The sequence below is a fragment of the Crocodylus porosus genome, unplaced genomic scaffold, assembly GCF_001723895.1.
Source record: "Crocodylus porosus isolate Cpor-Errol unplaced genomic scaffold, CroPor_comp1, whole genome shotgun sequence".
NCBI classification, from domain to species: Eukaryota; Metazoa; Chordata; order Crocodylia; family Crocodylidae; genus Crocodylus; species Crocodylus porosus.
The window spans coordinates 118,597,751-118,623,221 of NW_017728931.1; the positions used below are offsets into that span (position 1 = coordinate 118,597,751).

General features: G+C 42.2%; 1 protein-coding gene across 5 annotated transcripts in view; it reads right to left on the minus strand.

Annotated features, from left to right (window-relative positions):
* CPNE8 (copine 8) overlaps positions 1-25,471 on the minus strand; it is a 293,497-nt gene that overhangs the window by 199,820 nt on the left and 68,206 nt on the right. For all 5 annotated transcript variants that reach the window (XM_019543521.1, XM_019543522.1, XM_019543523.1 and 2 more), the window contains exons 5-6: positions 6,492-6,531; positions 5,827-5,903 (exon numbers count right to left, since the gene is read on the minus strand). In XM_019543521.1, the coding sequence (XP_019399066.1) occupies positions 5,827-5,903; positions 6,492-6,531 (117 nt within the window). The remainder of the gene's footprint in view (positions 1-5,826; positions 5,904-6,491; positions 6,532-25,471) is intronic.

A 25,471-nucleotide genomic window follows, 5' to 3' on the forward strand; every position in this document is an offset into this window, starting at 1 on the left:
GGATTTCCTAATTTTCTCCCTGCATGATTGTGCAGCATTTCTATACTCTTTGGGACCTACTCGATTTGCAATTTCACAGAAATCACAAAGTCAGGCATTATCCACAAAATTAGGAAATGTCCATGAAACAAAAAACTCCCCAAACTTACTAAAAATATAATGCTAGCTCCTCAGTGGAAGCCAGTGGTGGCTGGGATGGGGGAGGGGAAAGGGGAAGAGGAGCAGCCAAGATGGCAGCCAGCTCCACCCCTCACTGCTAACTGGCTCATAGGGCTGCCTGTCATATGGCCCTGCCCCCTCTGCCAATCAGCAGCAAGGGGTGGGGGAGCATGATGGACAACCTTCTCAACCAATCAGCGGTTAGAGGTAGGACCACCTAACAGGCAGCCCTCTCAGTTAATCAGTGATGACAGGTGGGGCCACCAGGAAGTTTCAGCCAGAGGCGTGGGGGGACTGAACGGCTACAAGCCTGCAAAAGTGGCGGCCAGCCCTGCGATCAGCCTGTAGAATTGGCCACCTGCCTCCTTGATTTTGGGAAGTCCCTAACTATGACCCACTTCCACTTTTTATAGGATTCCTTTTTTGAATTTCAATTGAGTTTTCAGCTTAATTTTATCTATTGCATTTTTCTCAGAGAATTCTACCCATAAGCTGGTTAATAGTGATGTTTACACCATGTTAGACAATGCTAGGAAAACTGCTGTGAAATCACACCACACCCATTCCCTTCCGCATACTGTAAAACTGTCATACTAATGCTTTTTCGGCATTTGTTAAAAATTTACACTCATACAAACTCATTATCTTCACTAGTATCTGTGCAATTCAGTTGAAGACATCATTTAACCTCTATTACCTTTTAAAATTGATATTTACGTGAATGGACCTGGCTTGTTTCTCAGTATTTCTGCAAGGCAGAAAGCAGCTGCAGAGATATGCCAACCGAACTGTGTACATACTAGCTCATGAAATGGTATTTAGACAGTGCAAGGCAGCACTGTGCAAGGATACCCACACTAGCTCTACAGCCAACAACAGCATAGCTGTTAGTGTGGTGGTGCTTCTCATCAGAGCTAAATCTGTCAGGGTGCTCTGCCATACAGTTAATGCAACTGTATCACTTTGGGTTCCAAACATGGCATGTGCAGAAAAAACTCAGGTACCTGTGTACAAAACACTCCTTGTAGCTTCTGGATGTATCCTTGGGGAGTGGGCTAACAGAAAAGCTAACTCTTATTTACAAATGAAATAGCTTGGTATGAAAATCAGAGAGACCCCTAAAATATAATTTTAAAAACTCGTTTTGGGGGATACAATTTTTTATTCTTAACTTTATGCTAATAACTACATGTATTGAAAAAAACAACCTTCATAATCACAGTGATCTGGCATAAAAACAAGTTACCAGTTACATTACCAGTTACCTGAAAAATAGTAAAAGAAAAGCATGCTCTCCTAACTATTCCCCTCAGACAACAACTTAAGTAAACATATTTTGCTTACCTTGAATTTGAACTAGGGCTTTAAGGCCAACACTGGAGCAAGTTTTAACTAACTATAACGTCTGTACTCCAATAAGTATCCTACAACAGCCTCCCAAGCTTTTGAAAATGTCCAAGTTATTAGCCATAGCACAACAACAGGTATTTAATGTCATGGTTGGCACATGGTAAGGTAAACAACGTGTAGGTAATACAGGCAACAAAACATATAGAGACTAAGATTAAGATCAGCACCTTGTATTGCACCTACAAACAAATTAAAAGATATTGTAGACAATGGATTGCTCATGTGAAGTGCCTTTAACAACTAACCAAGCAAAGGAAATGGGTCATTATCTTCTGTTCCTGCTTAAAGTTTTCAAACACTGCTTACTACATAATAATATATACTAAAACCAAACTCGTATTGAATATGAACATTCTGAACTAAAAATACACTATTCAAGAGCAGAAAGAGCTTCTTGAAGAGCCTATTCGTTCTCTGGTTTTTAATACATTATACTAATTGTTTGACAGCTGGCCTTTCATTTTAAAGCAGGGAGAATGCCTTTTGTGGGATTGCTATTGTCCTAATTCTTACAGGAATCAGCAGAGTACTACAGTTTGGTCTTTTCTGCCTTGTCTCCATGTTGCATTAGTAAAATTGGGTACAGAAATTTTGAATTGCAAGTGATCTGTCCCCAAAGAGGTTGTATACTTTCCCTATATTGACCCCTTTTGGGGGTCTCAAAGACGGCAATGGTCATCTTTGCCCCAGAATACTACTGCAAAGTTGGATAAAACCTTGTAAGAAACCAAGATGTAGTTTCCTCAGTTTCCAATGACTGGTTACGTCTACGCTGCTCTCAAAAGGTGCAACTATAGTTCATATGGACATACCCATCTTAGCTTTAAACTACCCATGTTTGAGTACCAATAGCAATGTGGAGCTGTGTTAGCATAGAACTCCACACGGCCAAATTGCTTGAATTTTTACTCAGTGTCTCATATACTGAGTAACATGCTAACTAGGTTACACTATTATTAATGCCTGAGGTAACTTGTTTAAAGCTCACTCTGATATATCTAACAGTCATGCCTTGTCTGTAGTATTGACATTCTCTAAGAGGTCTGGCTCCACCCCAAAACTGCAAGTAGATTAAGTAGCCACAGGACCTGATTCAGGGACTTCATTACATAGAAGTAATATAGCTAAGCTACTGTTTTGTCTGCTTCTGCCTGTGTTGCAGAACACAACTGCTAGAAGTTTCCCCTCACACCACTCCTACTGAAGTATATATAACTCTCATCTTCCTCCATCAATCTGTATAAAAATGTATTTAAAGAAAAATTAATATTCTGAAACAAATTATATAATCAAAATTCACTACTAGCTTCAACAAAGCTGCCTTCTAGCTCTGACAAAGATCTAGTTCAATGCTGTCAAACATATAGCCTGTGGAGCCTTATTATCCAGCTCCCAGTCCTGCTTGTGGGTTTCAAGTGGACCCACAGACAGCATGCAGTGTCCATAAGATGGACCCACGATGGACCCACATGTGGCATGGGATGCATGCTCCAGTTGCTCTGAAATGCACTGCATGCAGCACCTACTCCAGTGCATCTCCCAGAGCAGCCTGATCAAACACTGTGTGAAGTATATTGGAATGGGCACTGTGCGGTGCAATCCCAAGCCAGCCAACCCAGGGCACATGCTGGATCTGGCATGGAGTGGATATATGCTCCAGCAGGTGGGCCAGGAACAGCATGAATCTAGCATGGCCAGTGGATACCGTGCTCAGTCCAGACCCAGGGTGGCCAGTCCAGGACCAGGCCACACGTGGTGCCCATTTCATCCACTCCGAGGCCATGCTGTATGTAGCACCTGCTTGGGTCATTCTGGGACACACACTTGATCTGGCATGCAGGGCTAGTGTGTGGGCCTGATCCAGCCAGCAAACTGGGTCCGTACCATTCATTCAGCCTGCAGGGACAGGTGAGTTAGACTCTCCTGCTCTAGTTGATCAGTTTCACAAAATGCTGAATTTCAGGTTGCCCATTTACTTCTTACAAAACAGATTTCTTTTGAGAGATGCTTTAGACTGAATAAAACCGTTGCTACTGACCAAAAATGTCCTCTCTGTTTTCACCAGTCCATATAACTCATAATATACTTTTATTAAAATAAGCTAAATAATAATGTGGAGCTAGTTGGACAACATGGTAATTAACTGAAAGGATGATTTACTTGTAAAACTTGGAAGGGTATCCTGCTGAGCTAAATGCCATAAAGTTAGAGAAGTGGGTCACAACTTATCTTCTAAAGGAAACAAACAATGGAACCATTACGCAACAAGTAAGTTTCACTGGAAAGATTCACATACAATATCTTGTGTTCTGGAGAAAACATATTCAAAATTTGAGGTTGAGGAGTTCTCGGTTCTCTAATGTTGCTAGTATGGAATCTTTAGTAAGCATCTGTTAAACCTAGTAGTTTCTTAGGCCATGTGTAAACAAAATGAGGGGCGTGTGTGCACAACACTTTAAAGCAGGCTAAATGCTTTCGCACAGCTTTAATGGTGTCAGTGTTTGCACACCTCAGCAGCATATTGCACATTAATTCCAGACACTGTAGGAAAAACGACGGTGTAATGCACCTTAAATAACTTGGAGTGCAGCAAACTAAAACTCCGAGGAGGAGTTTTGGTTTGCTGCGCCTACAGCTGTGGAGTGAAGCACCAGGCTCTGTGCAGCTCTGCAGAAGGCCCTGCAGGAAGCCTGACAGCAGCCCAGGAAGGCAGCCTCCTCCCAAGAAAATGGCGAGCCTGATTTTCCTGCCCCCTCCCCAAGCCTGCCTGCCTGAGCTGCATGAGACCCCGGTGCATCCCTCCATGGCTGCAGTGTCCCCCAGGATTGCCCAAGCCAGGTGCCTGAGGGCGGGTGCTGCCACGGAGGGAAACACCAGCCCTCTATACAGCCCAGGGACCGCTCTGTCTGCCGGCAGCTCACCCTCCCCTCCCTGCCACCAGAGAGGAAGGGTGTGTGCACAACACAGGGGTTTAATTGGCCCTAAATTGAAAAGGTGCTTTTAAAAACCCACCACTTCAAATGTAGGGCCCATTTCATCTACAGACACCCTTACATGAACTTCATGACTACTGTTCCTCTCACTGACATTTACTTAAATTCATCAACACCACCACCTTTATTTTATTTATACATAGCACATAAAAGATCAGCATACTTAGCCAAAGACAACTTTTAAACACTGCAGAATATAATAATTTTCCTTGGAAGATACTGAAAAGTAAATACAAACTGACGCCAGTGACACGTGTATACCCCATCTACATTTCAAACCTTGGTTGAATTTTAGGCATAGCCAGGCTGTAGCTAGAGGTAACAACAGGGACAAAATAGAACACACTTTAGCATTGTCAGAGAAAGATAAGATCTAGATATATTGTTTCCACAGGGAAACAAACTAATCTACTTCATTATGAAATCCTCAAATACAAATGTGGAGGTTGACTAGAGTACAAAATCCTACAATCATCTGAGTCAAATAGTGGCGCTAAATTACAAACAGAACTAGAAAGCTACCTATTTATCCTACCAACAAGGTTAAGACCATAATAAAAATGTTCTGCTCTTTCCCATACCTACACTGACAGCTATAAGAAAAAAGGTTATAGTTCTGAAGAGTGAAAAAAATGTTGCTGTAATAGGGACCCATTACCCCTATTATAAAGGGGTCACATACCTTTACAGACACAGGCAGAGCACAGGAACCATGCTTCCTCCTGGCATATATAAAAGGCCTTGCCAAAGGGCTAGGTAGTTGGAGAGGAGGCAGCTGAGAATGAAATTCTGCCTTATGGTGGTATGAGGCCTACTACTGTTAATGCCCTGGGATATGGGAAAGCACTAGCAAGAAATGCTGCTCAACCAAATTAAGGGGTTCTAACAACTTAAATGAGACATGGCAGGTGAGAACAGTCCTCTCCAGGCAGCTGAGAAAGTGAGCTGTGCTAATCTCAGTGCGGCGCAATACTGCTTAAGGGTCACAGCCTGAGGGTTGTCACAGTTGCTAAGAACATACTCACAAAAAAACCCCACAGTTGGAAGGAAAAAAAAGGAGGCTAAGATTTCTTTAACTAAATTAATCCATTTTATAACTACCTGAAATATCAAATAAAATAATAAAAACCTATAAAGAAATAATTATTTGGCATGTCAACTAAATTTTTGCGAAGAAATCCGCAAGATACCTCAATACTTTAGAAGAAATGACCTCATCTCATGAAGCAGCAAGTATTTATCCAAGACAAAATAATATACTTACGCTATTGACTTTTCCAATCTGCTTCCCTGTGATCCAACTATCTCTCCAAGAGTGCAGAATACTTGCCCCAAAAAATCCTGCAAAGCAATATATGACAAAGTTGTAAAACTTCAGGATATCTCCCATGAAAACAATTTTGCTCTCGTTATGCTAGACTTCACAGAATATATTTAACCTGTGTTTTCTGCTAATGACCTACATATGCACATGTATGCTGCTGAACATTATGCTCAGCCTCAATCGGGGAAGGGGACATGACTCAGCTCCAACCTGGCCCCATGGGGGGAAAGGGGGCATGGCCTGGCCCTGCTGGGTGCTCAGGGCTTGGGGTTTGGGAATTTAGTAGGCAACAGTGGCCACTGCTCCCCCACCACCAAATTTCCTGACCTGTGGGGAGCCCCATGGACCAAGTGTGATGGCTTTGTGGGCCACATTTAGTCATTACAGTAAAACTAAGAGTTATGCACATCAAAAACCTCAACACAGCACAATACCCACATTTGATGTATTTGACACTACGTCAATGCCATTAATATTTTGTTCAATAGCATAGCTTATCTATTACAAGATGTTATTTTTTTTAACAAAGTTTATACATATAATATAGTAATCACAATCCAAAAATCATCCTAGCAAGTAGAATGCAGTGACAAGGATTTACTTACGTGCTTTGATAGGTTGGGGCTCTTTGAATCAACATCATATCTAAGAAAAAGAAAAGAAAGAAGTTACTTCCAAATGCTGGAGTCAAACACAATAAACAAATGGGCACTTTAGAATATTCACATAGACAAAACAAATGGGCAAAAATAATATATTTCAATAGAATCCTCATAAGTGAAGAACAAATATTATACCCAAACAAAGTTTCCCCCAACTCCAGAATCCCTGGAATAAAGAATCACTCTACAACATGAGCCACTTGATTACTGGAATTCACTCCTAGTCATTTTATTGAACAGTGAATGCAGGGACAGACCCAGAGTGTGTGTGATGATACCCCCTTCATCTATGCTGCGTTGCATATGAAGATTCAAGAGGAAGGTGTGAGTGGTTCAGTCAAACCCCACTTTGACTACGCTGCATATGTGCAATGAGTGCTCTTAGCTCACTGGCATGTAAGCGCAGATTTTGCTGGATATGCTACAGCAGGTGGAGCTGCACAGTTCTGGGACCCCAGAATTGAGTTCCACTACCACCTGCCTCTCCTTTTCCCATGTTGCCGAATTTAGCTTAAGACATGGGAACAGGGAGAGCAACTGGCAGTGACAGCATTCACCACACGCCACCCTCACACCTTTGGAGCTGCACCAAAGCATCAGTTCCGGCAAAAGCCAAGCTGATAAGTTGGTGAGCTTAGAAAACTCACTGCACCTGCACAACACAACCAAACTGAGGGGAAAAAGGGGGGAAGGAGGGCGAATGACTGCCCCTCACCCCCTCCTCCTGAATTTGCCCATGAATAAAGGCTATAAAGTAACACAGGATAGTTGATATGGGATTATGAATAATACTAAAACTACACATCAAGGATTTTTTTCTATAAAAGTTTAGTTAAGCCTTGTATGGATACTCAGCTTTTCCTGGGAGAATCACTGCTCTCCCAAGAGAAACCATAAGTATATATAGATGTTCAGGCTTTTTGTCCCAGAGTAAAAATGGCTGCTCCAGAAGAAAAATAATCTGGGAACAACCAGGGTTAAATCCTTCCCAGGAGACTTTCTCCTGGGAAAGCAAACATCTGCACATGCTGTGGCTTCTCTCAGAAGAGAGCATAGTCCTGCAGCAACTCCTGACTACCCACAAGAAGACAATCCATCACTGGCTGGACTTTGCTGCTCCAGCAGGGAGCAGAACATGCCCCTTCACAATCACTGTATTGTGCTGCAGGGAAACACAGGCAGGCCATGGGCCGTCTGTGTCAGCCAATCAGGGCTGCCCTATGCACTGTTGCCCTCTGTCACCAGGTAGACTAAGCAAGCCAGCAGAGCACACTGAGATGTACGCACCAGGTCACCCTCCCTGACTGTACAGTATTAACACTGCACACTCCCCACTCTTCAGGGCCTCAGCATTTGAATACTTGTACACGCAGCTCTGGGTAAGTTTCTCTACCTGGAGAGCAAACCTAGGAGAATTCATATTAATTGATGTCATAATTTAGATTTTAAAATGGCCTTTGATGTGGTCTCCCATGATGCTCTTATTAAAAAAAATGGGGATGGGGGTTTGTGGGCTGGCAGAGTCCATGGTCAGGTGGGTTGGGAACTGGCTAGGCTGTCGAACCCGAAGAGTATTGGTGGATGGGTCTGTATCATCTTGGCGGGAAGTGGCCAGTAGTGTCCCGCAAGGTTTGGTTCTTGGCCCTGGACAAGAAGCAGTGGCCATAAACTGTTAGAGGATGGTTTCAGGTCGGAGGTAAGAAAGAACTTATTTACGGTGAGGGTGACCGGAATCGGGAACAGACTTCCGAAGGAGGTGATGCAGTCCCCAACCTTGGAAGTCTTCAAGAGGAGACTGAACACCTTGCTGGGATCATTTGATTTTAGCAGTATTCCTGCCCAGAGCAGGGGGGTTGGACTCAATCTTTTGAGGTCCCTTCCAGACCTTAATTTCTATGATTCTATGACTCTATGATTCTCACAGATTATTTGAAGTTGTGTGTGCATCCTTAATTTTTCAGGCATTCCTTGATTAAGCTATATAGCAACTGAAAGAACCTGACATTTATTTGTTTACTTTACCTTTCAGTCCCCAACATTTTGGGTAGGGACAGGTGACCACAAAACCCATCCAGTGTTATTTACAGCAGTCTTCTACCAACAAACCTGGAGCTCATGCAAGGATAGCTGTCAGGAATCAAGGCAGCAGGCAGGCAGACAAGCCCCCTGATGGCCCTAGCTGCCTGTGTGGAAGTGGCTGCCAGCTGCCTGAGTGCCAGCTGCCTGAGACCCCAATAAAGTACTTGGTTTTATGCAGCATGTAAGCAGCAGTCTTTGCAGTGCTCTGTTGGCTCTCAACCAAACAGATTTCCCTTCTGTCTAGCTTCAGTGCTCTTGCTTCTTGACATCTCCTCCCGATTTATTGTTCCCTCATCTGCTTCCTACTTCCCCTCTTCCTAGCCTGAACCTCTGCCTTGCTCCAACCTCTGAATCTTTTCTAGTTCCTCCCTGCCACTATACCGGGTCCCATGCAGCCTACTCCTGTTCTGGATGGCTCTACTCCTGCCCTAAACCTCCCATCTCAACCAAAAACTTGCCTCAGCCGTGAACCCAACTTAACCCCTAGCTTAATACCACAGACTGACTGATACCTGGGTTTATGACCTTGACTTGACTCACATACTCCTAATCTTGTGACCCCATTTGATTCTTGGGCTTCTGGTTTGTTGGCTCTTGGTTTTTGTTCTGCTGATATGGGGCTGGGCCAAAACAGCAGTGCCAGCTCTGCACCACTGCTATGGGGTGGGCTGCAGCAGGGATGGAGCTTGCCAGCACAGAGTAAAGGTAAGGAGAAGTACAGGAGAGGGAGGAAGGAGTGGCATGGTAGGGAGACTGGGGGCTGCAGGGCATGCAGAGGCAGCAGGGGTGGAGGGAACATGGTAGGCAGCAGCTGTGGCTTCAGCTCCAAACTCAACCCTGGGTTGGGGCCCAAGCTACAGCCACAGCCTGCCTGCTAGCCTCCGCCTTGTGCTCAATTGTAAGGTAAGGGACTTTCCCCCTATATTTAATGGGGGGGAACCTCATTTTCTAATTGAGTACATACAGTAGATAGACAATTATCTACACGATTCACAAGATAAATCCAGACATTTCAAACAACAATCTATAGTGTTAATAACATTCTACCCTACTGTAGTCTTTCTGAGCTCTTTGCAACAAAAGAACTGCTCTATTACTTGTCTGTAGTAAAAAAAAAAAAAAGGAAAGTATAAGCTGGCATTTTCCAGGGGGTGTCTTGAGTCTCAGAAGTTTGAGAATAACTGGTATAACCTTACATCCACAGAAATCAGTCTTAATTCTTTAAAGGATAATTCTCAAGAATACTGGGCAAAATTATGGATTAGTGGCATCTATTTGCTACATTTTACACTAGTGTAATGTTGATTGTATCAACAACAATGTGTTATCTGTGCACACCTTTTGACATCTTTCTTATCCCCTGCCAGAAACTACATTTATTTTTCTTTCTGTTAAATTAGATTAAGTAAAGCCTTAATGAACAGGCTTATTTAAATCGGAGACAATAAAGACCTATTCAGTCTCATTACTATTTTAATACAAGATCATTTACATTTAAGCGGTGTTTTGTATAGTTTTCAGTTGCAGTATTTAAATGTTGTACATTTTTTAAATGTAGAATCCATTAAAATGAAGAAAATAAAGAGAGGCATTTGGTAGCCTTATTGGTCTGAGACAAAAAGATATACAAAACTCCAAAATAAAAAGGTATCATCTCTGAACCAAGAAGTTTAGAAAATAAAAAGATGCATTCTAACTATGCAAAATATTTTACACACAAGTGTAAATGGCCAAAATCAGGGTTATTTTTGTTTTTTTACACAGACAAAAAGGTGACAAAAATATTCTAAGCAAAATATTCTGTCACTGAAATTAAACACCTTTCAGAGAAAGTTTGCTAAGTATCATGCCACACCTGTAAATGTTTCTGATGACTGCCAGTGATTACTATAAATTTTATCCATATCATTTTCACCATTGTAAATAATTCAATTGTTATAATTTTGCAATCTTATGGCAGATTCCTAAAATAATTTTTTTTTTATTATTAAGGAGCATTTGAAAGCTGATGCAGTATAAGAATAATGCCTTTAAATCATATTGCTATTTTAAAACTTGGTTTTGATTCATATTTAAAAACAAAAACAAGAAAAAACCTAATGGTTTCAGCCTAAGTAGATTAGATACTAAACTTTCTAAAGCAGGGACCATCTCATTCTAGTTGTACAGCATGGTCTCCTAATTTCTGACTATGGCCCTAGGGTTGTCCATCTCATTTGGGTTGGTGGGCCAGATCTGGACCGTGGGGCTTCTTGAGGGTACAGCGTAAGGGTACAGACTGACACAGACAATGAAACACTTTGAAAAGAGCTGTTCCACCTAAAAAATGAACCTAAAAATCCTGCAGAAACAACTATGAAGGACAAAATTGTGAAACAATTCATGTTACATTTATACACTTGAGAAGAACATAACAGGAAGTTAGTTAGTGCTCTGGCAGCACTCCCAACATGCTCCACTTCCTAACCCCCCCAGTGCTGTAAGGAGCTGCCTCTGACTTGCACCAAACTCCACTCCTCTGGGTTCCCGGGACCTGGCTGGCATGAGACCTCTACTATTTACTGCCAGGAGCGAAGGCACCCTGGGCCCTCATTTTGCCAGGCGCTCCGGACTCTGAGAAATCTACCTCTAGAAATCAGCAGAACAAAATAATACTGAGGATCTTTTGTAACAAGTCAACAGTGAGCAGCCTGCATCAGCAAACTGTTGTGTCCTTAAAGTAGTCAAATTGAGTTGGATGAACTTCCTTGTTATCTGGTTAATGAGAACACCCAGTGCTCACTCCAGACAAGCTGCAACAGTTAGTCAAAATTCACAACCCTTCAAATTGTTTCCATTAGGAAGAGAAACTGATAACTAAGTCGGGTCTCTGATGCATTCCTATTCCTTAACATAAAATATGCCAAGTCTTTTTTCCCCAGACACGGAAAGAAACAGACCCAACTCACAGTGCTTGGCACAAAATCAGTGGGGCTTTTCCTACAGCCATGCTCTCAGTGTTTTTCAAGTCTGGCTTTCTTGTTCCTTGTCTGTTTCTTTGTTTCTTCTTCAGATACACATGTCCTCCAATACACAACTGTACCCATCCACACCCTCTCCCACAAAATTCCTAATTCCTGAAGAGCCCTGCATTTGTTTTGGGTATTGACATGTATGTTTGGGCTGGAGGACACTGTTCCTTAAAGAAGCCCATTTCTTACAGCTATCTTAAATGAAGGGTGAAAGTCATATTTACCAGCTTCACCCAATCCATGATGGAAAAGGTGCTCTTGGCCAGAGCTGTGAGCTAGGCATCTAGGAGCACACTCCATTAAATATCTAACACCAGTTCATCCTACTGTCCCAAATGGATCAATCACAATTAAGACAGAGCAAGGTGTCATCTGTGGGTATGAACATTTAGGCTGCTTTAAAAGGGGGATTGGGAGGAAGAGCTGCTGCTCAGAAGTTCAGAACAGCTGATATAAGCTATTAAAATCTGCATGAACCTGTGGTGTCAAACTGCCCAAATTCTGAATCTGGATGAAGCCCAGTTAAAGTTTAAGTGGTTCCTTCACAGCTGTATCCAGGTATAACTGTGCAGTTCTGTACTCTGGGCCAAAGTGGTATATGGGGAAGCAGCTGCAGTTGGGCAGCCTTTGATGGCAGTGGACAGATCAGTGTAGTGGCTGCTATTTTTTCTGGCCTCCCCCATACCCTCCTCCCAACATTTAAGTCAGCCCCCCAACTTGGTGCTTCTGTCATTCTCCCTTTAGTTACAGTGCTGCCTGTAGTGCTACAGAGTCATGCAAGCATAACAGTTGCCTGTAACAGCTTGCTTCCTGTCCTTTGACAGCAATACAACTATTTCCACTATCCATATCCTGTTTATGCACAGCTCATTAACTTCCACAAACATGTTCATATAAACGTGGCATAGGAAATCTGAAGAATCAAGACATTGTCAGATTGTATCTTGTCACAGCTTTCTCAGTAACCTTGCCTAAAATTCAGAAATGAGAAAGAAATTATAGTTATCCAGATGGTCAGTATAAGTGGCTGATTTCCTGAAGATGTACCTCACAATAGTTTAGACCTGCCACTTCATTCAGCCACAAAGAATACATGGTCTAACTTGAAGGTCCTGGCCTTAAAAAAAATCACCCTAGCACTTCAGTATACAACAGTGACAAACTCAAGCAGAGTTGACCCTCATACACATGCTTGCTTCCACTGATAGTAGAAAGCGCAATCCAAATCTGATTTGTCCATAAAGTAACATGAAAATGCTTCACCATGAAAAAATGCAGATTTCACCCAGCTATCAAACACAGAAACCAGCTCCTCAGTGCAAGTTCCTGCAGACATTATGGTAGAAGCAAAGAAAGCTTGTTTGTTTCTCAAACAGCCATATGAATTTAAACCACAATTACGTACCATAAAGGTCACACTAAGCATGAGATTTCTGCTACCACTGATCCAGAGCACAGGTGCTCGCAATCCCCAGACTACAGGCCAAATTTGGCCCGTGGGACTCTTAAAAGGGTCTGGACATTTTGTGGCGAGAACATGGTAGTAGTGATAACAGCTGCTCTCCTGCCGCCAAATTTCTAGCTCTTTGGCCATGTACACTAGACTGCACCAATATGCAGCCAGACCCAAGTCTGCAAACAGATCAGGCTGGCATGTGGCCAGATCAGGGTGGTGAGGGATCCAGCTTGTGAACCAACCCTGCATCAATCATCTGGTTCACAGGGCCAGAAGGCTAGGCACTACTGCTCTAGAAAAGCAGTCTCCAGTTTTTGAGCAGCTGGGCTAGGGACAGGCATTCAAAAAGCCTGAATTGATTCACTTTTTGCAGGTTAGTCTAACCTAGCTAGACTAAATCAGTTTTGCAGCCAGACAGACATCCCAGAAATACAGGCATATGCCTGCAGTGGCTCAGGCTAGAAGCCAGGGGGCGATAGAGCACCTCTCCCTTCCCTTGCACAGTACTGAGCTAAGGCATGGTGTAGCCAGCCTCCAGCAAGACGCTCCAATTAGCCCAGCAGGGAATTGATACCAGTGTTTATCACTCTTAACCCAGTGAGAAAACAACAGGGGGACATTACCAGCTACCTGTTGATTCAGCACAGACCTTAGCTAGCATGTGGTCTGCTGGCTAATACACAGACACCTCCCTGCAAGGCAGAGGGGAGGTGGGGAATTCCTACTTAGTGGGGAGTGGTGAGGGGAAGGAGGGAAGCAGCCTGCAGTCCCTGCCAGAGCTGCAGCCAGTGAGCAGAGGGGAGGGGCCAGCCCTGCCATGGAGCAGACAGCCCCGCCCACCCCAGAGAGCATGCCGGGATGCTGGGGGAGTCTGGTTTATCTTAAACCGGCAAGGGGTCTGGGACAGACATTGCATAAACCGGTTTGACCTAAATCAGTTAAGTCTGATACTACATTCAACCAGGTTTATCTAAAACCGGTTTCAACCATTCTTAAATTGGTTTATGTGCACTGAACATCTGTTCTGTTACAAGTTTAAACCAGTTTCTGATCACTTAAATCAGTTTGTGTGTAATGTCTGTCCCTAGCCCTGGGGTCCCCATAACAAGCAGCTTGTGGACCCCCCTATCAGGGATAAGACAAGGACATAGAAGCTGGAGGAAGGAGGAGGAACTTGGAGATCCCAGGGGCAGCTATCGCAGGAGCACTGCAGGGGAGCAGTGCCTGGGCAAGAGCCCATGAACTGCAGGTTAATCTCTCATGGGCCATATGTATCCCACGAACCACTATGCACAGCACTGCTCTAGAATAATAAAATACTAGCACTAATTTTAAGTAAGATTAGAATACCATGTTATGGAAATTCTATAATACCCTCTGGTCCTGAATCAGTACAATACCTTAAAATTACTGGATCAGACAGAATGTAACGTAAACATTTGTTCCAATTTTAAACAAACATTTTAACAACTTTTTCACAAATGTTAACAGTATGACTCAATATTTTGTTGCCTACCACTTAAGTCTGTGGAAAAACAGTTTATAAGTTAATTTCACAAGTTTATACAATCAGAGCAAAATTTGAAATTAAAAAATGTATGTTTTCCATAGAAAACTTTCCCATAGAAGAAATCATCTTCCCATCCTTTTCTCTGTAAAGAGTACAAATGAGCTATTTTTACTAAAGAAAATCCTTGTCTTTTAAAAGATTTTATTTACTATCTTGGAATCATTTAATCTAAAATCTCATCAGTTAAGGTTTTAGAACATTTCTCAAATAGAAGTTCTTGTTCTCTTTCTATAAAACAACTGTTAAACATACATTGTTCAAAAAATTAATGGAGCACATTGTTTATTTCATTTAAATGAATTTTCCCCATCTGAATATAACCTCTTGTAGTATGTACTTGTACAATTACTTTCTCTATCACAGATTAACTGTTTTTGTAGGTAGTTCAACTATGAATGCATGCAACTGAGTTATTCATTATGATACTGCAACTGTTAACTGCATGTTTTAGTTAGCATTGCACACCATCTGTTTGTTTATGCAATAGCAGTATGTTGGTAAATTGAAAAAACGACACACTCAAGATTAGAAAATTCTAGAAATAAGATTGCCCATAAGTTTTATCGTAATGTATTCGTGCAAGATGGATGAATTAGACTTTAAGTACATTCACATACTACTGTATTTTCTCAAACCCAAAATCTAAGATATATACATTGAAAAGTACTGGTGGTAGCACTGACCCCTGAGGGACTCCATCCTTCAGAGTTCATACTCTGCCTTTTTCTCCTTGGCTAGTAGTGAGTTCGAATGATCTGCCAGAGATCATGTTCATGATGAAAGCACAGAGCTTGCAGTCAGGTTTCATAAAGTACACTTCATATTTGAGGTGCCATACAGTATTATAGATGGCTATAAGGTCGATAAAGACCATGCCTGTTTTCTGCCTCATTTCAAATCTGTGTTCTTGGTCAGTGGTACACTGCTTTTTCCAAAAGTTAGCTTAATCTTTTGGGACCGAGGGAGCAATGATGTTCTCTAATCTATTCACAATTACGTGCTCCATGAGTCTGTAGGTAACACAGAGTAGTGAGATGGGTTGGTAGCTCTTTGGATCCTTTGGTAGTTTACTGGGTTTCAAGATAGCAATGACATCAGCTGTTCTCCATATTTTTGGAAGTCTCTTATTTTCTAGACGTTTATACATGAATTTCTGAAGCCACCTTTTCACTGTGGTTCCAAGCTTGGTAAACAAATTCTGAGTATATCTTATCTGGTCCAGCAGACTTGCCAGTCTTGGTCGCTTTAATAGCTATGTCAAACTCATTATCAGAGATGTGAGCTGTTAAATTAAGGTTGATATTAGGTGATTTAAGTTATTCATGAATCAGGTGTCTAAACATTTTCGTGTGTTGCTTGCTTAGTTTACCGTACTTGCTGTTGTTGCACAATATTTTCATGATGGAGTCTGAAGGCACAAAGCAATGTCATTTTTTGGTGCCTCTGCCAATCAGGCAATTAATGATACACTAGGCTTGCTTGCTTGAGTGGGTCATATAGAATCCTATGGTAGGGAGCCATCTGTCCTTTTTTACATTGTGCAATGTGGTAGCCAGGTGTGCTGTAGTTCTTTTTACAGTTGCAGTGTCATGGCATTGCTGGATGATCATTGATGTTAAAGAGCTATTCACACTGCTTGTATCCAGCATGGTACATAATGGGTTCTATAACCTCTAGGTACACAGAGTTTGGCTACTTCATTAGGCATTTGTAAATATATTGTCACCTTGATCAGTGTTGGTTTCTGATGGATCCTCTAATTGGGTTACTCTGTTGCTGCTCAGCCTTTAGCATGTCTGCCAAGCCACCTTCTGAAAGTTCCACCATGGAGCTGGTCTGGATGGCATGGGCTAAAAATCATATTGTCAGTGCTGATGAGTGAGGGCCTGTGCTGAGATGATGGAAACTTGTTAAGTACTTTTCTTGATCTGGGTTTGTCCACACTGAAAGACATGTGGGTCTTTCAGGTCATATATGAGGGTTATATCATTCAGGCTTGCCCAGAAACAAAGATGGTCTCTGTTGCTACTATTAACGGAGTATCCCAAATCTTGATGTTGACAAGAGACCTACCAACTCGTGACCTTCTCCTACCTCCATTTGCCACTATAATGCTACTAATATCCCATCACTTCTCTCCCACTTATTCACCTCTGATCCATTCCCCCTGTCATCTTAACTTTTTTCTCCTGATGTGAATATCTATACCCTGGCTCCTGCTCCCCTGCCCTCATTTACAATATGCAGATGGTACACATGCAGAAGCTGTGAAGGGACAGAGTATGCCCATCAGATACAATCTGTAAACAATACAGTTGCCAGATTCCAAAAAGTCTCTACTGAGCACACAAATTACAGGGTTTTGGCTCGCATATCCCTCCCCACCACCACCACTTCAAACACCTATAAATGGGTCAAATTCCAGAATTTAATAGACAAAACACAAAACTTCAGGTCTTTTACTCCTAGTGTGTTGTCCACACACTAGGTTATCCAAAATCTGTGGTTCTCAGCTTTTAGATGCAAGGTACTCCTTGGAAAATGCTCTCTCTTAGTTTTCACTCATCTTTTGCCTACAGAAAAGGAATAAAACAATGTTTTCTATGCAAAGAACTCAGAAACAACAAAAGGAATCTATACTGTAAAAAAAAATTCTGAATTATTTGAAACCTCTGGGTTTATCCTGTGAATAACGTTTGTACACCTAACAGTGCTAATGTTATGTGGCACCATCACATCTTTGAAAGGATCCCCAGACACCCCAGGGTGCTCCTGGACCCTGGTTGAGAATGACAGGTCTAAATGAAGGTGTTGAACCCCAAAATGTCTCTTCACTGTTTTTTATTTGGTTACGTAGGAGAAAAAAACCACATTCTCGTTAGCTTCTTTGCAATTGTTATATATTCTCTGTTAACCTCTTTGTTTTACTTAAAACTTCTTAACGTTAAGGAAGGAAACCAGTGGCATAGTAAATTTCAGTCCACAGAGGTATAATTTGCTATAGTTATAAAAGTGATTATAATGGAAAGTGTCAGGAGTCTTACTTGTATCACAGCTGCACCTCTGGTTTTTTAATTTTATGAATTAGTAAATAAATAAAGCAAACTGAGTAAAAAGAGAAAAACCATAAAGAAGATCCATTCTCTTAATACAAAGAATGTACAATCAGCCCATTGCTTCCACCACACTGCAAAGACAAGCAGGAAGACATCATCCTTAAGACTGTTGTTCCACAGTGTTATTGTCATGTTTCAAAATAGCTATAAAAATCAGAGGGAAATATGACATTTCATTCTTAACCACCGTACTGGTGTCTTAAAATCTAGTTGTTCTGCAGGACAGAAGTGCTTTGTCTGTTGCTGCTCTTTTCGCTTAAATAATTCACTTTTCACGGTGTAAAAAACTACAGAACAGTATGAAGTGTAAAAAAGCAAGATTGTAAACCACCCCTCCGCCCCCCCAACCAAAAAAATTATATTTATTACAGTAACTTAAGGTCATCAAAATACTTCCAAAAACTATAATAAAAAATAAGGACTAGGTATCTGAATGTCCTTGTAATGGTTGATTGCTTCTGATATGTTATTTATATGTAGCCAGTAGTATTACCAAGACAAGCCCCCCCCCCACCCCCCAGCAGCATGGGGAAAAGAAAGCCTTGTCTTGGATTTGAGTACAGGACCAATAGAAGAAGGGCAGACGGTGGGGGCATGCCCAGGAATAGGGAGGACAAGAGGCGGGTAGATAGGAGCTGGGAGGCAGAGGGAAGCTGGGAGTGGGGAAGCAGGCAAAGGGAGGGCAGAAATAGGCATGGGGAGGCAAAGTGTGTGGGGCATGGGACAGACAGGCATGGAGCAGCAGATGGCAGGTAGGCATGTGGCAAGGCAGCAGGCAGAAGGGGGAACAGGCAGGTGGGAGCAGGCACAGGCATGAGAAGCAACAGGGGGAAGGACATTTGGCATAGGAAGCAGGCACTGGGTGGGGTGAGAAAGTGCAGGGGACAGGCAGGGAAGACAAGGGGTGGGGGTCTGGTCCCTTGCCCCCTTCCGCTGCTTTGCCCACCATAGCAGGAGGAGGATGAATTTAAGACAACCTTCCAGTAATTTCTATTCATGGAAAATTGTAGCACATTTATAATTTTTTGTGTATAAAATCTAATTATTGGGGGGTGGGGGGAGGCGGAGGCATCATCCTGAATTCAAAGTAGTCTTGGATTTCGGTAAATACAATAGCATGGATCCAATCCACACATTTTAAAAGAAACCTCCTTTTTTTTAAAAGAACTAAATCTTAACAATGACTTTTAGGATTACCTTTAATGCAAGTAAGCATAATTTAGCCACATGTGATCTACATATTTTTAAAATAGATTTGTGTTGGAAGGTACAACATGTTATGGGAACACTAGAAGGAACTGAATGCACATAATAGCCAAGGACAAACTGGCTTGTAAATAGTAAATACAGGCTATAACTTGCTATCTAAAATTGTAACATTTACATGTGCTAGTAGCACCTGTAAATGAAAGGAAAAAACAACATCTTATACCACTGCTTTCTAAAACCCCACCAAAAAATAGCTACTATTTGACATACTTGCTAGAAATTTTCAGTTTTATATTTTGTATTTTAATCAAGACAGGAGCTGGAATGTCAATATTTTTAAGTTTACTAAAAATAGGCATGTATTGCAGAAATCTAAGTTAAAAGATGAATATTTTTCTACTGGTTGCCTCTGACAAACAGAACAGGTGAACCCAAACAAAAATGAAGTTGTGGTTGTCAGAGAAAAACACCTCTTAAAAGAATTTGCAGTCAGAGTGTAGACACCTATGCTTGAAATAGCGCAGCTTAGTCCACAGTTTACAAGTGCTCTTGAATGTCTCACTAATGCTAAGCTTTCAAGTACCAGCATCCATGAAGAACTCATTCCACAAGTTAGGATTGACCATAAGAGATCTATGCCTCTGTCAACTTTGAATATGAAGTCATCAGCCACTGGGAAACTTTAATACAGAAAAATGCAATGTAATCTCAAAAAACATGGACTGCTATGAGCCTTATCAAACCTGTCCTCCACGCTCTACACAAAGATCTTGCAAACAAAAAAAAAAAGAGTCTAATTTCAAGGTCTTGGTCATTAACTTCAAAATACCTAAAATAACCTACAGGTTTTCTAAAATTCTGGGATGAGGGCTATGATCACCTGCTACTCTACTCAGGTGCCAGAATTTTTTTTTTTTTTTTTTTTTTTAGCCACAGTGGCAAATCCTAATCTACTTAGGGGAAAAAAGCCGAAACAGAAGTGGATCAGCTGTGCTAGAATGTGTTGTCCATTGTCCTGTAGCATCTACAGATAGGACAACAGCTGAAGTGTTTTCCCAGGCCTTGAGGGGCCCAGTCCTGCACACCCCGGGAATTCCCATGCAGGATCAGGACCCTCAAGCCCTGGGAATGATTGCCTAGCCTTTTCCATTTATTCGCTGGTTGCCAAGATGCATCCCTGGGATCTCCAGGACACACAGAATCACAGCAAATTAGAGTCAGAAGGGACCCTACTCAACCCCCCTGCTCAAAGCAGGCCCAGGCCGAACTAGATCATTCCAGCCAGGGCTTTGTCAAGCCAGGCCTTAAAAACCTCCAGGGATGGAGATTCCACCACCTCTCTAAGTATCTTGTTCCAGTGCTTCACCAGCCTCCTAGTGAGAAAGTTTTCCTAATATCCAACCTAAACCTCCCCTGCTGCAACCTGAGACCGTTGCTCCTTGTTGTGTCATCTGTCACCACTAAGAACAGCCCAGCTCCGTCCTCTTTGGAACCACCTTTCAGGTAAACAAAGGCTGCCATCAAATCCCCTCTCAGCCTTCTCTTCTCCAAACTAAGTCCAGTTCCCTCTACCTGTCCTCAGAAGTGATGTGCCTCAGCCTCCAAACCATTTCTGTTAGTACCACATCTTGGTAAGCATGAAAAGTCAGGGTTTTCCTGCTTACTGAGGTGCAACACAGATGTCTTGGTAAGCAGGGAAAGCTGGCCAGGCACTCTCAGTGCTTGAGGGGCCCAGTCTTGCATGGGAATTCCCAGAATGTGCAGGATTGGACCCCTCAAGCCCTCGGAGCACTAGTCCAGGGTGGCTGGAAAACACAGGCAGCTCCAAGCTGCTGGCAGTTTCCTGCCATAAACATGTCAGCTGCTAAATAGTGGACCAAATTTATACCACCTTTGTTGCACCCACAGTTTGTAGCACAACAAAGTGAAGCAACATCTGTTTGCTTGGCCTTGTTGCTACCATAAGTTTCTGTGGGGGCACAAAGACAAGGAAACGTGGTATCTCTTTCCAGCCTAAGATAAACACTGGGAATGAATTCCTACAGAACCTGAAAGCCACCACAAATCTATCACTCTAACCCAAGTGGAGAATGCACTTTTTCAACCTTGTATTTGCTAACATAAAGACACAACATGCTAACAAGAATCCTACAAAACAGAAACCCAAAACTGTACACTCAATTTCCTTCCTGGGACAAAAAAAGAGTCACAAATTACAGATATTAGTCATGTCCATTAACGCACTATTGGAAGTGCTAAACACTGTAAAGTTTTGAGGAAAGTAAAGCCTATTTAAAATAGAAAATGAAGTATTTATAACAACCCCTTAAAATTTATTTATTTTGAGATGTTTAAAAACAAGATACTACAGAAAATGTTCTTACACGGACTCATAAAACAGATGCTAGAAGAGTTATTTGCTGCACATAAAAAACAACTTCATTAAAACAAGAAATGTATTAACAATTTTGTAAAATCCAATACAGCTTATTTTATTAATATAAATTATCTACAATAATATAAATTAAAACTATATTAAAATGTTAGCTGGGGCCCTAGCACAAGTTAGAATTATAATATGATTATGTTAATTGTGCCATAAATAATAATAATGCTACACGTTCAGCCAATTTATGGCAATGTAAAGCAGCAAGCCAGCCACAAAAATGTCCCACAAAATACGTGGAATGTCTTTGTGGCATGTTTGTATGGCACAATAAAATGAACATGTTGCAGATGGGGATGGAGGGATGTGGGGGATGACAGGACAGCCCTGGTTCTAATGCTGAAAATGAGCTGTTGGTCCTGCCCCAGCCAGGAACATGACACTACCCGAGTCAGCAAGTCTTTCCTGCCTTGTCCTGCACCCTTTGTGGGCACTTTTAAAAATGACGGGTTGCAGAAAGCTGGGGTATATATTGGCACAGGAGAAGCTCTTTGATTCTAGGGTCATAAGCCTTAAAAAATTATGCAAGCAGGTGAAAGGAATAGGTGTCAGAGGTGATATCTTATTCCCTTTGCCTGTAGATCAATACAGCTACAACCTGTCTACCTATATACATGCAGCTGGAACTGGACCTGGGGTTGAAAAAAACTAAACCAGCTATTTGTCATCCCATGAAACCATTTAGGATTAGATGCAGCCCTAGGTCCAGAATCAGCATTGGGGCAGCTCCACATTCCCACCTGGGAACAGGAATTTTGTAACACAGGCTTGACCCATGTCTTTAACTTTCAGCACATCAGCAGCCTTCTCCTACTTAAACTACCTAGCAACAACATCAGTGGTGGCAGCAGTCCCTCAACACAAAGGTAACGGTCTTTCAGCAAACAGGGAAGTCCAGAGGTGACTGAAGAGGCTGATCCAAGATCTTCATGTCTGAAGAGGCTAGCTCCCCATTTTGAGTTGGTGAGCTTATATAGAATATTTTTCCAAGTGCTCACCTTTGCTTTTGTCTTTATGATGTGCTCTTTGTACAAGAGGATTCAATGGAGAGTGACTCCAAGGTAAACTGCATTTGGGCAGTGGGATTGTGGGGTCCCGAACCAGGTAAGCTGTAACCACTGAGCTGGCAGTTGGCCTTATGGTTTTTCAGATGGAAGGCACATAATTGTGTTTTCACTGGGTTAGCACATAATTAGTTTTCAATATAGTATGAGGTTAGGCAATTAGTGCCTTGCTTAGGCATTTTTCAACACAGTCAAAGTCAGTGTTTTGGGCTTGCACAAGTTGTCTGCATAGATGAAACGTTTTGTTTCTAAATCAATAGGTTGGTCATTCATGTAAATGTTATATAACAGTGGTGCAAGTACACTTCCCTGGGGGAGGCCATTAATCTGTCTCCTCCATCTGCTTCACTTCTCATCTAGTTTGACAAAAAAAAAAAAATCTGTTTTCTACCCAGGTTTGTATCAGCTTTGTAAGGTTTAGATTTTGTCTCATTCCCAGGGTCTGTGGAAGAGTCATCAGTAGTTAATTGTATCGTAGGTGGCTGTTACATCCAGGAAGACAGCTCTGGTGACATGGCCTCTTTCAAAACTGCCCTCAGTATGTTGAGTCAGATTAAGCAGCTGGCACACTATAAATTTTCCAAAGTGAAAGACACCCTGTTTGGGGATTAGGTGTGTATCCACATATGGGTCAAGCTGGTTCAGTATCAGTCATTCATATATGTGTGGCATAGCAAGAGAGAAAGGTCTGAAGCTCTTTAGGTTGGACAGATCTTTCCCTGGCTTTAGAAATGCCACAACTTGAGCATGTCACCATATCTTCGGAATTTTTTTGACTGGCTATGCCTGAGTTGCATAGGCTGAGCAGCCATTCTCCAGTCTGGAGTCCAAATTGCACCAAGATTTTCTTGGCTGATACCGATAGCTGATTATTAAGCAACCATTTCGGCTGATGCCGATCCGATAACCAATAATTAGTAATAACATAAGGCATTTTAAACTAATGACATAAATAAACTTTTTTTTTTTTTGCCGTGCTCCATCACATGCATCAGCCTCCCAGCACGTAGAAGTGGCGGTAGGGGCACTGGAACTAAAGCTTGTCGAATGACCTCTAGTTCGAGCACCACCGCCACTATTCTTAAGCATGGGGATGCTGATACAAGACACTTTTCATCTTTAACTCTAATTAAAGTCCCCCCCTTTCCGCTCCGAATGGTCAGAGCAGAGCCACGCAGGGCAAGGGCAGATGCGGGCTGCTCACTGCAGGCTCAGGGCCCTCTGCCCTGCATGTATGGGCCTCTGCCCTGCTTCTGTTGCCCTGAGAACCCCATGCCAGCTGCATGTCCCCTGTCCACTCGGCAGCAGGAGGCACAACTTACTGCCAGAGATGTGGGTTTTCCAGAAAATTCTGAATTGGAAAATTTTCCAATGTCCTAAATAGAGCCTGATCTGATTTAGCATGTTTATTTGAATTATATTTAGTAAACAAAACTAAAAAAGTACTCCCATGTTAATTTTATGTCCCAATAGCCACAAGTATTTGAATTGAAATATTTGATTGGGAAAAAAAAGAAATCCAGCACACTTAATGTGGTTTAAATGTTATATTCAAACAAATTCAAATATTTATGTGGAAAGAAATTATTTTTATTGGAATACTTGTAAAAATGTAAAGAAAATACACATTTCCCTTTTACATTGTATGTTTAAATTTAAGAAAAAAAAATGAAAGCACTGAAAACTGTTAACACACTAATTTTAGCACACCCAAAAAACTGTGCATGGTATGCCGTGGTTGTCCTCTCATCTAGTTCAACACAGTTTACACTTTTGCACTAAAGTCATTACAGCACCTCCAGTTTCACTGTCACTATCTGTAAAATCACTTGCACTATGTATTAGTTCCATGTCAGAATCAGATTGAGGCAAATCTGATTCACAACTACTTGAACCACATTCTCTTTCACTAAAGTATGTTTTTACCAATGAGTCTACGGGCAAGGGCAACTTCATGACACTACACTTTCTTCACTAATTATGCTTCTGACTGATTCTCCAGAAGCAAGAGATTTTAAGAAATTGAAACAAGCTTAGCCGTGCATTCATTTGGTTTTGATTTGACCTGCACAGTCAATTATCTTAATTCATAATAATCCAAACACTCACATAATTTGATTTTTGATTTACCCTCCTGTTTACAAATCAATACAACATATATGTACTCTCTCGCACACTACCTAGGAATAATCACGTGAAAAACATTAATTACAACTTCGAAACTGCCAAGCTTGCCTAATATTATATTGGCATCCATTCATTGTTACTAATGAATTTTATGAAACAATGAATTCTTAAAAATGGATATTTTTCCATGGAAAAATAAAGCACTGGAAAATTTTCCACCCCACATCTCTGCTTACTGTCCCCACTGCTGCCAGGTAGGCAGGAGGTGTGCAGTCAGCATGGAGCTCCTGGGGCAAGGGCAGCAGCAGATCGCGGAGTTCCAAGCTCACAGCAAGCGGCCTGCATCCACCCCATGCAAATAACTGGGGGGGGCACATGTGCCTCCATGCCTCTCCCAGCTGTGCGCAGCTGCAGGGAGCCATCTCCCTTCCCCCTAAACAAGCCACCCATGGCTGTGTCCTGCTCCCTGCCCCAGCCCCAGCCCCAAGTCCCATGCACTGCCCTGGCTGGGCAGCACCTCCAGCCCCAGCCCCTACCAGACTCCTTCCCTCACCGTGGGGGCCTCGATTTGGCAGCCGTACACATGCACACAGTGTCCCCTGAGTCTCTCGCTCGCAGCATCCCCAAGCAAAACCTCTTGGCAGGCTAGAATGCTGCCCGCCTGCATGGGGAAACCCACTGTTTCCCAAAGGAACCCAGGTATCTAGGGGCTCTAGCTCCATGGAGAGAGGGAAACCAGGCATTCAGAGCACTAGCCAGAAGGCATAAATATCAGTAAGCATCACTGGCTACAGCAGTCAAAAAAAGTTGATAGCCATTAATGTCATTTCCCCTTTTATCGGTGC